The 12204-nt window shown below is 46.9% G+C and overlaps 1 protein-coding gene across 13 annotated transcripts in view; it reads left to right on the top strand.

Moving 5' to 3' along the window:
- dtna (dystrobrevin, alpha) overlaps positions 1–12204 on the top strand; it is a 105474-nt gene that overhangs the window by 34696 nt on the left and 58574 nt on the right. For all 13 annotated transcript variants that reach the window (XM_018750902.2, XM_018750900.2, XM_018750898.2 and 10 more), the window contains one exon: positions 11527–11607. In XM_018750902.2, the coding sequence (XP_018606418.1) occupies positions 11527–11607 (81 nt within the window). The remainder of the gene's footprint in view (positions 1–11526; positions 11608–12204) is intronic.

Genomic DNA, 12204 nt, shown 5'->3' with positions numbered 1-12204 from the left:
TAGTAGTATTTAGCCCACATCTTTTTCACCCAGGGTTACTTACAGTGCTGCATATGCCACATAAAATGAGTTGCTCATGTACACACCAGTGAAACACACTCTCTCACACACACACAAGAACCCATGTCCTCCTAGTTGCACAGAGACAAGTGCTACTTGCTGCCCCACTGTGCCTCCCTCTTATACCTAAAACATACTGCTAACAATTTTGTACATATGTATTCAGGTGCATCATGAGATATGTGATATAAATGATGGAGCTGTGTTGTCCGGTGACAACCAGGAACAGACTAGTTGATAACACAGAATAGCTCGGGGACACCTGGAAAGATAGCAGAGAGACTTGACCAGAAGGCAACCCATAATGCCCAGAATTTCCATTTGGCATGAGCCCAAACCCCTGGCATAGTAGTAGAAAGATGTCAGGAAGAGGAGCCTCAAGGCAATAAGGGGAAACAGTGATGTCAATTTGGTGAATATGAATTTTGAAGCGTGAAGTTCATAAGAACCTGCAGACAATGACAACCATTGTCATTAGTTTAGGAGCAGGGAGGTTTTGCACAGAAGAGAAGGCAGTCAAGGTTGGGTACACTAAAAACAATCAAGATTGGAGGACCCAGGGTGTAAGATAGGAACTGGAGGCATTACTCTTATTTCAGGGTAGCAAGCGAGGACAAAAGAGCAGCAGTGGCAGAGTTACGGTGTGAAGTAAAACTGATATAACAAGCTGTTGGAGACTGTGTTAGTGGGATACCATATTCTGAGTAAGATCAGGGACCTCATTCTGGTTTGCTACAGTGACGTCAGTTTGAGGGTTACATCAGGAGGAGCAACTGCCTAGTGGCACTGGCTGGAGAAGGGGATAATTATCGGCTGATCTGTCTCCGTGAGCAATTAACATGCTTGTAAAATTGGTACAGGCCGAGTGTGGAAGCCCATGCACCAAGTCTGTGGTCAGGCAACCACTGATCAGAGCCTTTCTGGACTAACTGACAGTGACTACATCATCCATCCCAGGATGTAGGTGGATTTTGCAGGGGCTCAAAAGCTTTATTAAATGTCTGAGCTTCAAGCAGTGAAGTTAAGGTCACTGATGCTGAGAAAGGGAATGCCTACAAGTGTCCATATGGGTCCTGGAAAACCATGGGAAAACACACACACACGCACTGTCTGAAGCCGCTTGTCCCAAGCGGGGTCGCGGCGAACTGGAGCCTAACCCGACAACACAGGGTGCAAGGCTAGAGGGGAAGAGGACACACTCACGATGGAAAGCCAGTCCGTCGCAAGGCACCCCAAGAAAGACTTGAATCCCAGGCCCGCCAGAGAGCAGTACCTGGCCAAGCCTGCTGCGCCGCCGCGCCCCCCTCTCATGGGAGAACAAACATGGCAAAATTCAGAAAGATTGTTGAGAATAAATAAAATAGAAAAAAGGTGCTTACAAAGTAATGGAAAATATATATATACACACACACACACACCATCTGAAACCACTTGTCCCATACGGGGCCACGGGGAGCCGGCGCTGAACCCAGCAACACAGGGCAAAAGACTGAAGGGGGAGGGGACACGCCCAGAACGGGACACCAGTCCGTCGCAAGGCACCCCAAGTGAGACTTGAACCCGAGGCCCACCGGAAAGCAGGACCCGGTCCAACCCACTGCACCACCACACCCCCCAATGGAAAATATGAATGTGAATTCGTATAATTCCTTTACTTCATGATGTTAAACGTATGAAATCAGATAGAAATTAGATTTTTCCCCCTCGCTGTATTTCACATGATATTTATTTCACTTATCTTGTGTTCTGTTCTGTGCATGAACATGTAGCATGCATTACTGACTGAGTGGTGCACACTGGATGGTTCAAAGCTCACTAGCTCAAAGAAGTAGTTAGTCTATATAACAGACACATGCCAGAGACTGCAGGTTCAGTGCTCTTGTCTGTTTTTATTTTGTGGTTCACCAGGGATTATTCCCTGCCCCCTGTCAAGGCTAGGAAAAGGGGGAACAGGGAACGGGTATGACGGGGCTTCTCCGGGGTCGTTCGGGACAGAGGCCAAGGTTCAGTTGCTGCTACACTGTCCAGGTGCCCATGCACGTGCTCATACTCGTACTCGTGCTCTCCCCTGTCTCTTTTCCACACTGTCAGGCACAGAGAAAGAAATAGGGTGTGTGATTAGCCCCAGTTATGGAAACCCCGTCCCTCTCTCTGCCCCCTTCCCCAGTTGCCTTGGCATACCACAGTCCTCCACCGCCGCTTTCAAGCCCCCAACAGGGGGGCCGTGGGGTCGCTATGCCCTGCCCTGCCCTTCCCCCTCCCCTCTCCCCCTCTCCCACCAGGAGAGGAAGTAGGGGACCACCAGATCCCTACCCGGTCAATGGATAAGCCAAAATCAGTAGGGCTGCAAGGCAGGCCAAATACCACTGGGTGAGGTGGGGGGGTTGGAGTCCTTTACGGAGTGCAGCCACTGCAAGGGGGCGTGGTCCGTGCACAGTTGGAACTCCCATCCCAGAAGGTAAAAGCAGAGGGAGTGGACCGCCCACTTAATCATGAGGCACTCTTTCTTGGGAGTGCTATATTTGTGCTCCGGGGGAGTCAACTTGCGGCTTCCCCTTTACCTCCTGGGAGAGGACCGCCCCCAAGCCCCGATCAGATGAGTCCGTCTGCAGGAGGAAGGGGAAAGAGAAGTTAGAACAGGTGAGGACAGGGTCCCCGCACAGCGTTTCTTTAGTTTTCTGAAAAGCACTCTGGCACTGGACCGGATCGGGAGCCCCTTAGTGGGTGAGATCCATTAGGGTGGAGAACCCTGGGATAAACCGGCGATAGTTATTTGCCACCCCTAGAAAAGACCTCACCTGTTTTTTAGTGTGGGGACCAGACGAGCCGCAATCATGGCCTTTTTGTTAATTTGGAACTGAATCTGTCCATCTCCCAAGAGGAACCCCAGATACCGTACCTCATTCCTTCCAGTTGTATACTTCGCCAGGTTTGCCGTGGGCCATGTGGCATGGCCAGCTAGGGCTGTACACAATGACGTCATCCAAATAGGCCGTGACATAACTGGCGTTGGGCTCGAGGACCCAGTCCACTGGAAGGTTGCTGGGGCCCTATGCAAACCAAATGGGAGTGAGACAAATTAGTGTAACCCAAAAGTAGTGGCGAAAGCTAAGATGTCCTTGGACTCTGGAGACAAGGAAATCTGCCAGTAGCCCTTGGTGAGATCCAGTGTCAAATAAAAGCGACCAGACCCCAGTCAATCCAGCAACTCATCCACCCAGGGCATGGGATAAGTATGGAACTTCCTGACTGCACTACCTTTTTGGTAATCCACACAAAAGTGGATGGAGCCGTCTGGCTTCAGTGCCAATACTGGACAGCTCCAGTCGCTGTGGGATTCCTCAGTGATTCTGAGCTGCAGCATTTTTTCGAATTCGTCCCGTATCACTTTGCACTTATGGACAGGAACATGGTATGGGTGGCTACGCACCGCCCCAAAGGGCCATATGTGGTACTGTATGAGAGTCGTCCGACCCAGCAGAGGGGAGAACACATCGGCAAACTCCTTCTGCAGCTGAGTCGCCTCCCTATGCTATAGGTCTGAGAGACTTGGCCCTAATTTGACGGGAGAGGGGTCCCTACCCCAGTCAGGCAGTTCTGGATCCAACTCGTCCCGTACTGGTTCCGTGGTGGCTAGGGAGGCGACTGGCACATCTTGCTAGCGTTTGAGGAGATTAAGGTGGTATATCTGCCGGTCCCCACGTCTGTCGGATCGGATGACCATGTAGTCAACCTCCCCTACATGCCGTGTGACCACAAAGGGCCCTTGCCACTTGGCAAATAATTTGGACTGCGACATGGGAATCAACACGAGTACCTTCTCGCCCTGGGTGAAGTGATGTAACCGCGTCCCCCTGTTGTATGCATGCGCCTGCCTCTCCTGAGCTTGCTGTAGGTGCTCCCGGGGACGCCCACAGGTTGAGGACATGTTGTACTTAATTTTTGCTGGGGCTGGCCTTCCTCGTATGCCTCCCTTAGGATGTCCGGTACCCCCCAGGGAAGCCGACCATACAGTAACTCAAAGGGGGAGAACCCCGTGGAGGCCTGGGGCTCCTTTCGCACTGCAAACAACGGGGGTCCAGTAGTTGGTCCCAATGTCTGGGATCTTCAGCAATGAACTTAGAAATCATATTCTTTAAGGTCTTATTGAACTGCTTCACCAAGCCATCCGTTTGACGGTGAAAAATGCTTGTGTGAACAGCTTGTACAAATTCATGAGTGCATGTGACATAAATGTAGTGCCCTGATCCGTAAGGATTTCCTTTGGAACGCCCACCCTTGTGAATATTTTAAAGAGTGCCTCTGCCACCGTGCGCGCTGACATATTCCGCTGCAGAACCGCCTCCAGGTACTGTGTGGCTTAATTGACCACCACCAGCACAAAGTGAAAACCCTGCGTGCTCCACTCTAAGGGGCTAATGAGGTTCATCCCCACCCTGTTGAACAGGATTTCCACGAAGGAAAGCGGTGGTGCGCGCAAGACAGCGGGTGGATTCACCCGCTGACACTCTGGGCATGCGGCACACAGGGGCAGACATCCCTGTGAATACCTAGCTAATAAAACTGTTCCTGGAGCCGCCATAGTGTTTTATCCTGCCCGAGGTGTCCCGCCATGGGGTTTGAATGAACTACATGGAACAACATATCCCGGCAGCCATGGGGAAATAACAGCTGGAGGCTGTCCTCCATAGTTTTCGGGTCGTGATGTACATGGTAATACCGGTCATTTGTTACACAGAAATATGGATAGGTGAGCAGCTGTCCGGGGTGGACCGGCACCCCGTTAATCTTAGCGACCTGCTTGCGTGCATGCCAAAGAGTGTCGTCTCGCGACTGCTTGAGGGGCAAGTCACTTACCGCCTTGGCCGGGAGGCACCAGGCCTCCTCTCCTGTGCTGTTCCCCTTTGCTTCTGCTTGCATGAGCCTTGTTGAAACATCCCAATCAGTCCCCAATATTAGCAGAAAGGGCGGTCACGGCACAACTGTGGCCCACACACTATGTGTTCAGCCCCCACCTGGAACGTAATCCTCGCGGTGGGATAATGGTGCACATCCCTGTGAACACACCGAAACTTCACCATGCAATGCGTACGCCATGCCCCCGGTGGTACTAGGCTTTAATGGACCATTGTTTGCTGCAGCCAGAATCCAACAAATCCCAGCAGATACCTCCTCGGAACCTTACCGGGACTTGGTATCGGGGAGCCGGACTGGGAGCGGCCGTGACAGCGGTGCCATCAGCAGCCTCTGTCACGCCGACATACATCATGGGACAGTCCCGTTGGAGGTGGTCCCCACATCGCCAGCACTCTGGTCCCTGCATTCTGGCCGCCCGAAGGGCCCCCCAGGAAAAGGAAAAAGAAGGGGCTAAAGGAACGGGGGGACCCTCTGTAACAGAGGGGGGCTGATCAGGGAGGGGCGGGCCATGGGAGTGGAAGGACGTGTCAGGGCAGGGCGGCCAGGGCGTGGGCAGCGGGCTGGGACTCGAGTGGCCTTGGACCGTGGGGAGGGGTCGTTACGGATGAAGGTGAGGGGCCCTCATGGGTCGTAGCCAGGTGATTTTCTACCAGTCGGATGGCGTTAGCGAGGATCTCCGGCCAGTGGCACTGCTCCAGGGCCACTTGTTCCACGATCTGCTCTGGGTCTTGCCGGTCTGACTGCAACCACCTCCGGGTGGAATCCAGGAACCGCTGTGCGAAGAGGATGGGCCGGGCTGACTCACCCCACCGTAGGCCCCACAGGCATTGGCGGTGTCCCTCCGTGGTCATACCGACCTGTTCTGTGATGGCCTCCTGGATGGCTCTATAGTCCACCGTGGCAGGGACTAGCCGGGCGCCATCAGTGCCTCGCCTGTGAGGAGAGGGGTGAGGTGCAGGGCCCACTCCTCAGGGCCCACCGGCAGGGGCAGGCGGCATGCTTGAAGACCTCGAGAAAGGTCTCCGGATCATCCTTCAGGGCCATTTTCGGCAGATGGATGGGGGTGCTCTGCGAGGATGGCCAGGGCTTCAACTAAAGCCCAGCGTTCCGCCAGCTGGACCGCTATCAGCGCGTCTAGCTATTCCTGCTGGTGGAGCTGCATCTGCTGGATGACGCGCTCCAAATGGCCTCCATCCATCATGTGAGAGGTCCTGGGTTTCGGCACCACTGTAACAGATGTACGCCAGAGACTATAGATGCAGTGTTCTTGTCTGTTTTTATTTCCTGGTTCACCAGGGATTGCTTCCTACCCCCTGTCGCAGGGAAGGAAGGGGAGGAAAAGGGGAAACAGGGAACGGGTATGATGGGGCTTCTCCGGGGTCGTTCGGGAGAGGGACTGAGGTTCGGTCGCTGCTACACTTTCCGCATGCTCGTGCTTGTACTCGTGCTCGTACTCATGCTCATGCTCTCCTCCTCTATCTTGCTTTCTCATTGTCAGGCACAGGGGAAAAAATATGGTGTGTGATTAGCCCCAGCTGTGGCAACTCCATCTTTCTCTCCACCCCTTCCCCAGCTGTCTGGGCATGCCACAGCGTAATACTAAGTTTACTAGACTAAATGTAAGAAGATAGCTTAAAGAATATCTGCAATATATTTTAAAAATGAAAAGAGTACAAGTGGATAAAAATGAAGTAGAACAAATTACAGATACTTTTTCATCTAACCTTTAATATCACACACGCTTTCAAGTTACCCTAGCTAGAGCACTATGACTAGAAAGATCACCTTCAACAGAACAAAACAAATAAGCATATGATGGTGGGATGCCATTACTGCATTGAATTTGGACATTGGAACTGAAAAGCCACAAGGAAGGAAGTAAACACTGCAAACCGAAGGAAAGCAAGGAAGCCATTACTTCTGAACTTTCTTGGGCTGTATGTGGAATCATCACAGCTGACAGCCACAGCAACGAGTTATTCAGCGCTACTGGAGTGAACCATCAATAGCACTAGTGGCTAGAGCTCTTGGTAGGCTAAGTGGTACTGCAGCAACTTTGTCGTCACTGTCTTCCTACGTGACCACAAGTGTCTAAAATCCCAAAACCTTTGGGTTTTAAGTCAATGAACAAGCATTATTCATGCAAATTATATGAGGACATAGGCAAACTTTTTCAGGAAGTGTTTACTCATAATGAGATAGGCAAGTCATTTATATGTGGACAATGTAAATGTGGTGAATTATCTTGTTATGGACTTGCATGCTATTTTGCTACTCATCAAAACTAATAGTGAATTTTTTTGCTACTTACCAAACTAATAATTTCGCTATTCACTCAACTCATGTAAAATAAATCACGTTAATGTACACACTGCACTTATGGTGGTATATTCCATCTATACTTACATCTCCATCTACACCTCCTTCTTCGGCCCTGTCATCACCTCCCTTGGATTGAAATACCACTGCTACGCTGATGATACCCAGCTCTTCCTCTTCTTTCCACCTGGAGCATCAGACATTTCCACACGTGATGCTGCCTGCCTGTCTGACATCTCTGCATGGATGTCTGATCACCACCTGCAACTCAACCTCTCCAAAACAGAAATCCTATACCTCCCATCTGGCTTTTCTTCCTGTTATGATCTCTCGATCAAACTGGACAACTCACTTATTTTGCCTACCTCCTCAGCTAAGGGTCCAGGAGTGATGATTGATTCAAGTCTACCTTTTTCTCAGCACAGCAAAGCCACAACCCGGACATGCAGATTACATCCTGCATAACATCCTTAGTATCCATCGTTACTTCACAACAGACTCTGTCCAACTACTTGTCCAGGCCATGGTGACATCCCATCTGCACTACTGCAACCCTCTCCTGTCTGGCCTTCCCGCTACTGCCATCAGACCTCTACAGCTGATACAGAATGTTGCTGCCCAAGTTGTGTTTGACTTGCCGAAGCATTCCCATGTATCTCCTCTACTCGTTTCTCTGCACTGACTTCCTGTAGCTGCCTGGATCAAATTTAAGTCCCGGAATATAGCCTACAAATGCATCAGTAGAACTTCTCCCAGCTATCTTCAAGACTTGATCAACTGTTACACCATAACCAGACTGCTATGCTCTTCCACATCTGCTCTCTTGGTGGTCCCACGCACGAAAGGTAAAGCATGGAGGTTCTCAGTTCTGGCTCCGTTGTGGCGGAACAATTTCCCCCTCTCACTCAGAACCGCTGAAATTCTGTCTACATTTTAAAAGGGCCTGAAAACTCACCTGTTCCAGACTCACTTTGCCCATGATCTCTTAAGTTTATGTAAGGTATAAATATTCATGCACCATAACTTGGTGCATGAATATTTAACAACACACACTGTGAAACAACACAAACCTAATATGAATAATATGAATTCTAATAACTTGGTGACGTAATAACATTTATTCATTTAAGATTTAAGATCATGCCTGGAAAAGCCTTTACACAGCTACTCGTGTAATGTACAGAAATGATTGTGTATCTCAAAAAAAAAGTAGGAAGGTGATCAGAATTTGTCGATATTGAGTTTCATGCAGCTACTCGTGATGAACATTGGTGCACATGATGGAAAGAAACTAACTGTACTTAAGAATCACATGTCTGCAGCTATGTCTCTTTCTCCTAAGGTAATGCACAAATTGTATTTTTTTTTTAGATGTATGTCGCTTTGGAAAAAACCGTCTTCTAAATGAATAAATATAAATATTCAATACCCCAACAACATTAAAATGTTAAGCCATCCTCTCACAGCCATGTCTCAATTTGCATACACAGCACATACTTCTCTTCCAGTGGGTCAGTAATTTAAAGTCACCAAGTTATTAGAATTCATATTGTTCATATTAGGTTTGTGTCATTTCACAGTGGATAGTAGTCTGAAGCAACTCAAAAGTTCAGATATGTACATTTTATACATCTTAATCCATTGTAACAATACTAAATCTCTATAGGTATTTAAAATAAGTGTTTTCACACATTTTCTGGAAGTACTATTCTGCATATAAAATAAATACATAAACTGTACCTTTTGTCAATAACTTGTAGACAGTATTTAGCAGTTAATATTTTTTAATGAAATGAATGGCTTCACCTGATCAACAAACTGAACATTTATTTTCTGTAATTTTCATGTATTTACTTTAGGGTTATTTATATGGTTCTAGTCTATATGTTTTTTTTTTTTTTTTTTAAATAATGCTTCAGCTGTGGTGATAACAACATGAAGATAACTGTATCCTTCTACAGAATACACGGAATCTCAAAAACAAGAAGTTGATCAATATATACTAGCCATTCCCATGCTTTTACCGCAGCTACTTTATCTTGATCTGTGGACATGCTTCAATACCAGGCATTCTGATTTACCTTGAGGCCTGGCTTTTGAAGTGGTGGGAAGACTACGTTCAAGAAGTTTTTCAGAATCCTGTGTAAAAACAGAAGTACCTAATCTAAGTATATCAGCAAAGACTAAAACACCATAATGCAGAGGCCCAATAAGCTGCTGTAAGGTTCTTTAGCCGTTGCAGAGTTCAAATCACAAACAGTTAAAATCAAAGAGATACACATCTTTAGTTTTTCCATTTCAGTGCTTGAATTTATACATTCTGATGTTCAACTTTTTCATCTGTGCCAGAAAAGTGTGGGAAGAATGAAAAGCACTTCTCGGTAATTGTCCAATAGTGCTCCATGTGTGTATTCACTGGCTCAGTAAGCTGGAAGGGTACATTGTACTGTAAGCTTGGTGAACAAGTAATCAGTTAAATGAATTTAGTAAAGTCTAAATTTCCTTCATTTTTCCCCATTCCTTGTGCATAACAAGGAAATGGGACACCACTTCAGTACCCTCCCTTACTGTGAAAAACCACTGAGATTCACAGAGTTTTTCTCAGTGTCATTTATTCAGCATACGCAGGATAATATGTTACATTTTGTGCACTTATATCATAGACTGTACACTAAGGGCCAGTTCCCCTGATGTCACCACCTTACACATGAAGCCCCAGAAGAAACATCCATCAATTCCATCATACATCTCCACTACTCAAGACTAAGGCTTAATCCTCTCCCCATCACCACATTGACCGACAGGGTGTCAAAATGGATATTTCATTGATGTTATCAAATGGGCACCTCCCTTCATCAGTGTTTCATTGAGTTAGGTCCACAATACCTTGAGAAGGCTCAACAGTGACATCTGGCATCCCAGACCCACCCTGCTTCACAAACTCAAATCAGTCTGATCAGAACCAATACCATACCTCCATAACTACTACTAAAAAGCTAACCCCCCACTGCAAACCACCTCCAGCCTACCTCACTGAAACTTTACTACCCTCTGACCTGCAACCCTAACTAACTTGCTCTGTTCTGACTAGCCTTCTCAGCAGCCTGAGAAAGCTCCTTTTCTACCAACCTTAACAAGTGGCCTCTAATATCAAATTCCACCAGGAGCTGATTTAGCCACAAATCACAACACCTATCTCTACTGATCTCACTTGTGGTCGCTTTTCTCTGCCACCAAATCCACATATTTTAACATTTTCCATTCAAATGCTTCTCCTATAGCATCCTCAAGCAGCGCTATTAACTCTATAAAGTACACAATCCACTTGCTCTCAGAATATAACACCATACCAGTTTGCAACGTGGTTACCAAAATAATGTACATCACCTAGAGTTGTTTACCCACATCAGTCAGCAACTTCCAGTCCCGTGCCTTACCCCATCTATCAAGACACATCCACTCCTGCACCATGTTACTTTCTCCCTCCCGCACAAAACCAGTTGTGATTTATCTCGATTTTGTGATGTGTTTCGTTTCACCTGTATATCTCATTGATATCAACCTCTTCTGCACCAGCTTTCCACAAACTAACCCTAACCCCTCAAAAAAATTTCAACAGAATTTTGTTTCAGTGTCCCTAAATAGCATTTTTTTGTTGAAATATAGTAGCACTTGTACAATAACTATTTAGTCTTAGTGGTCCAGAGGTGATCCAGGAATCACTGGATATAAGTCTGTAGCATAGTAGCCAGTCACACTCTCCATTTTACACCCATTGATACAGCAAGGTAATTGGTAATTGATCTTACGAGGTTAAGTATATTGCTCAAGGGTATTACAGCTGGAGGTAGGATTCAAACCTGTCGCTGAGTCCAAAGGCAATAGCTCTATTCACTACATTACCAGCTACCTCCATAACTTTATGGATTGGAGTAATCGAGTAAATGTTTACATTTAATTGACACTTTTCTTCAAAGCAATTTAGAGTGTGCAGCTACTTACAATTATGTAGCAATTTTTATGCCTAGATACTTTTACTGGAGCAAATCATAGGGTAAGTACTTTGCTCAAGGATACTACAGCCAAATGTGGCATTTGAACCTGCAACCTTTGGGTTCATGCTACCAGCAAGCCCTGCAATTTCATTTGCATGGGCCGAGGACTTCCTTGGTTACTGTGATTCTTCTCAGCATGAAGATCAAAATTTAACCTTTCAATTTATGTTCACAGGGGCTCAAGACTTGGATCGTATTCGATTATCCACCTATAGAACTGCATGCAAACTCAGATTTGTCCAGAAGAAATGCAATTGTAAGTAAAAATGTAAAATTGTGTTTTCCTTCTATTTTTATTATTATGAAGGTTTATATGTACTTTGGAAAGTACATTTGACAGTAACTACAGCAAATTTAAGTACACTGCAAACCATTGTGGCAAAAAAAAAACTGTTAATTCAGAAAATGTAAATAATCAAGCTCCTTTTACTCATCCAGTATCAGTTTCAGAGCTTATAGTGTAGGTAGTTTTCTTGCAGTATAATGTAGTTGCATTTGGAAATGGAAATGGACAGAATGCACAGTTGGTGGAAGCACTCACACTCATGGAAATGCTTTCAAATACTCACACAAAATACCCCTTCATGTTTACACCACAAGTGGCATATCCCTTCTGTGATGTGTCTAAAGACCATGAAAACCTTTGTTGTTCATCAAGGCTTTAGGATTGATGAACTGGAACTCTACAGGCATCACACACACATACACACACACACACTTGCTGAAGCCACATGTTCCAAGTGGGGCCATGGCAAGCCGGAGCCTAACCTGGCAACACAGGGCGTAAGGCAGGAGGGGGAGGGGACACACCCACGACAGGATGCCAGTCTGTCACAAGGCACCTCAAGCAGGA

This window comes from Scleropages formosus, chromosome 16 (assembly GCF_900964775.1).
Source record: "Scleropages formosus chromosome 16, fSclFor1.1, whole genome shotgun sequence".
NCBI classification, from domain to species: Eukaryota; Metazoa; Chordata; class Actinopteri; order Osteoglossiformes; family Osteoglossidae; genus Scleropages; species Scleropages formosus.
Note: the sequence above shows the minus strand (reverse complement) of the source record. Positions and strands in the feature narration are given on the sequence as shown.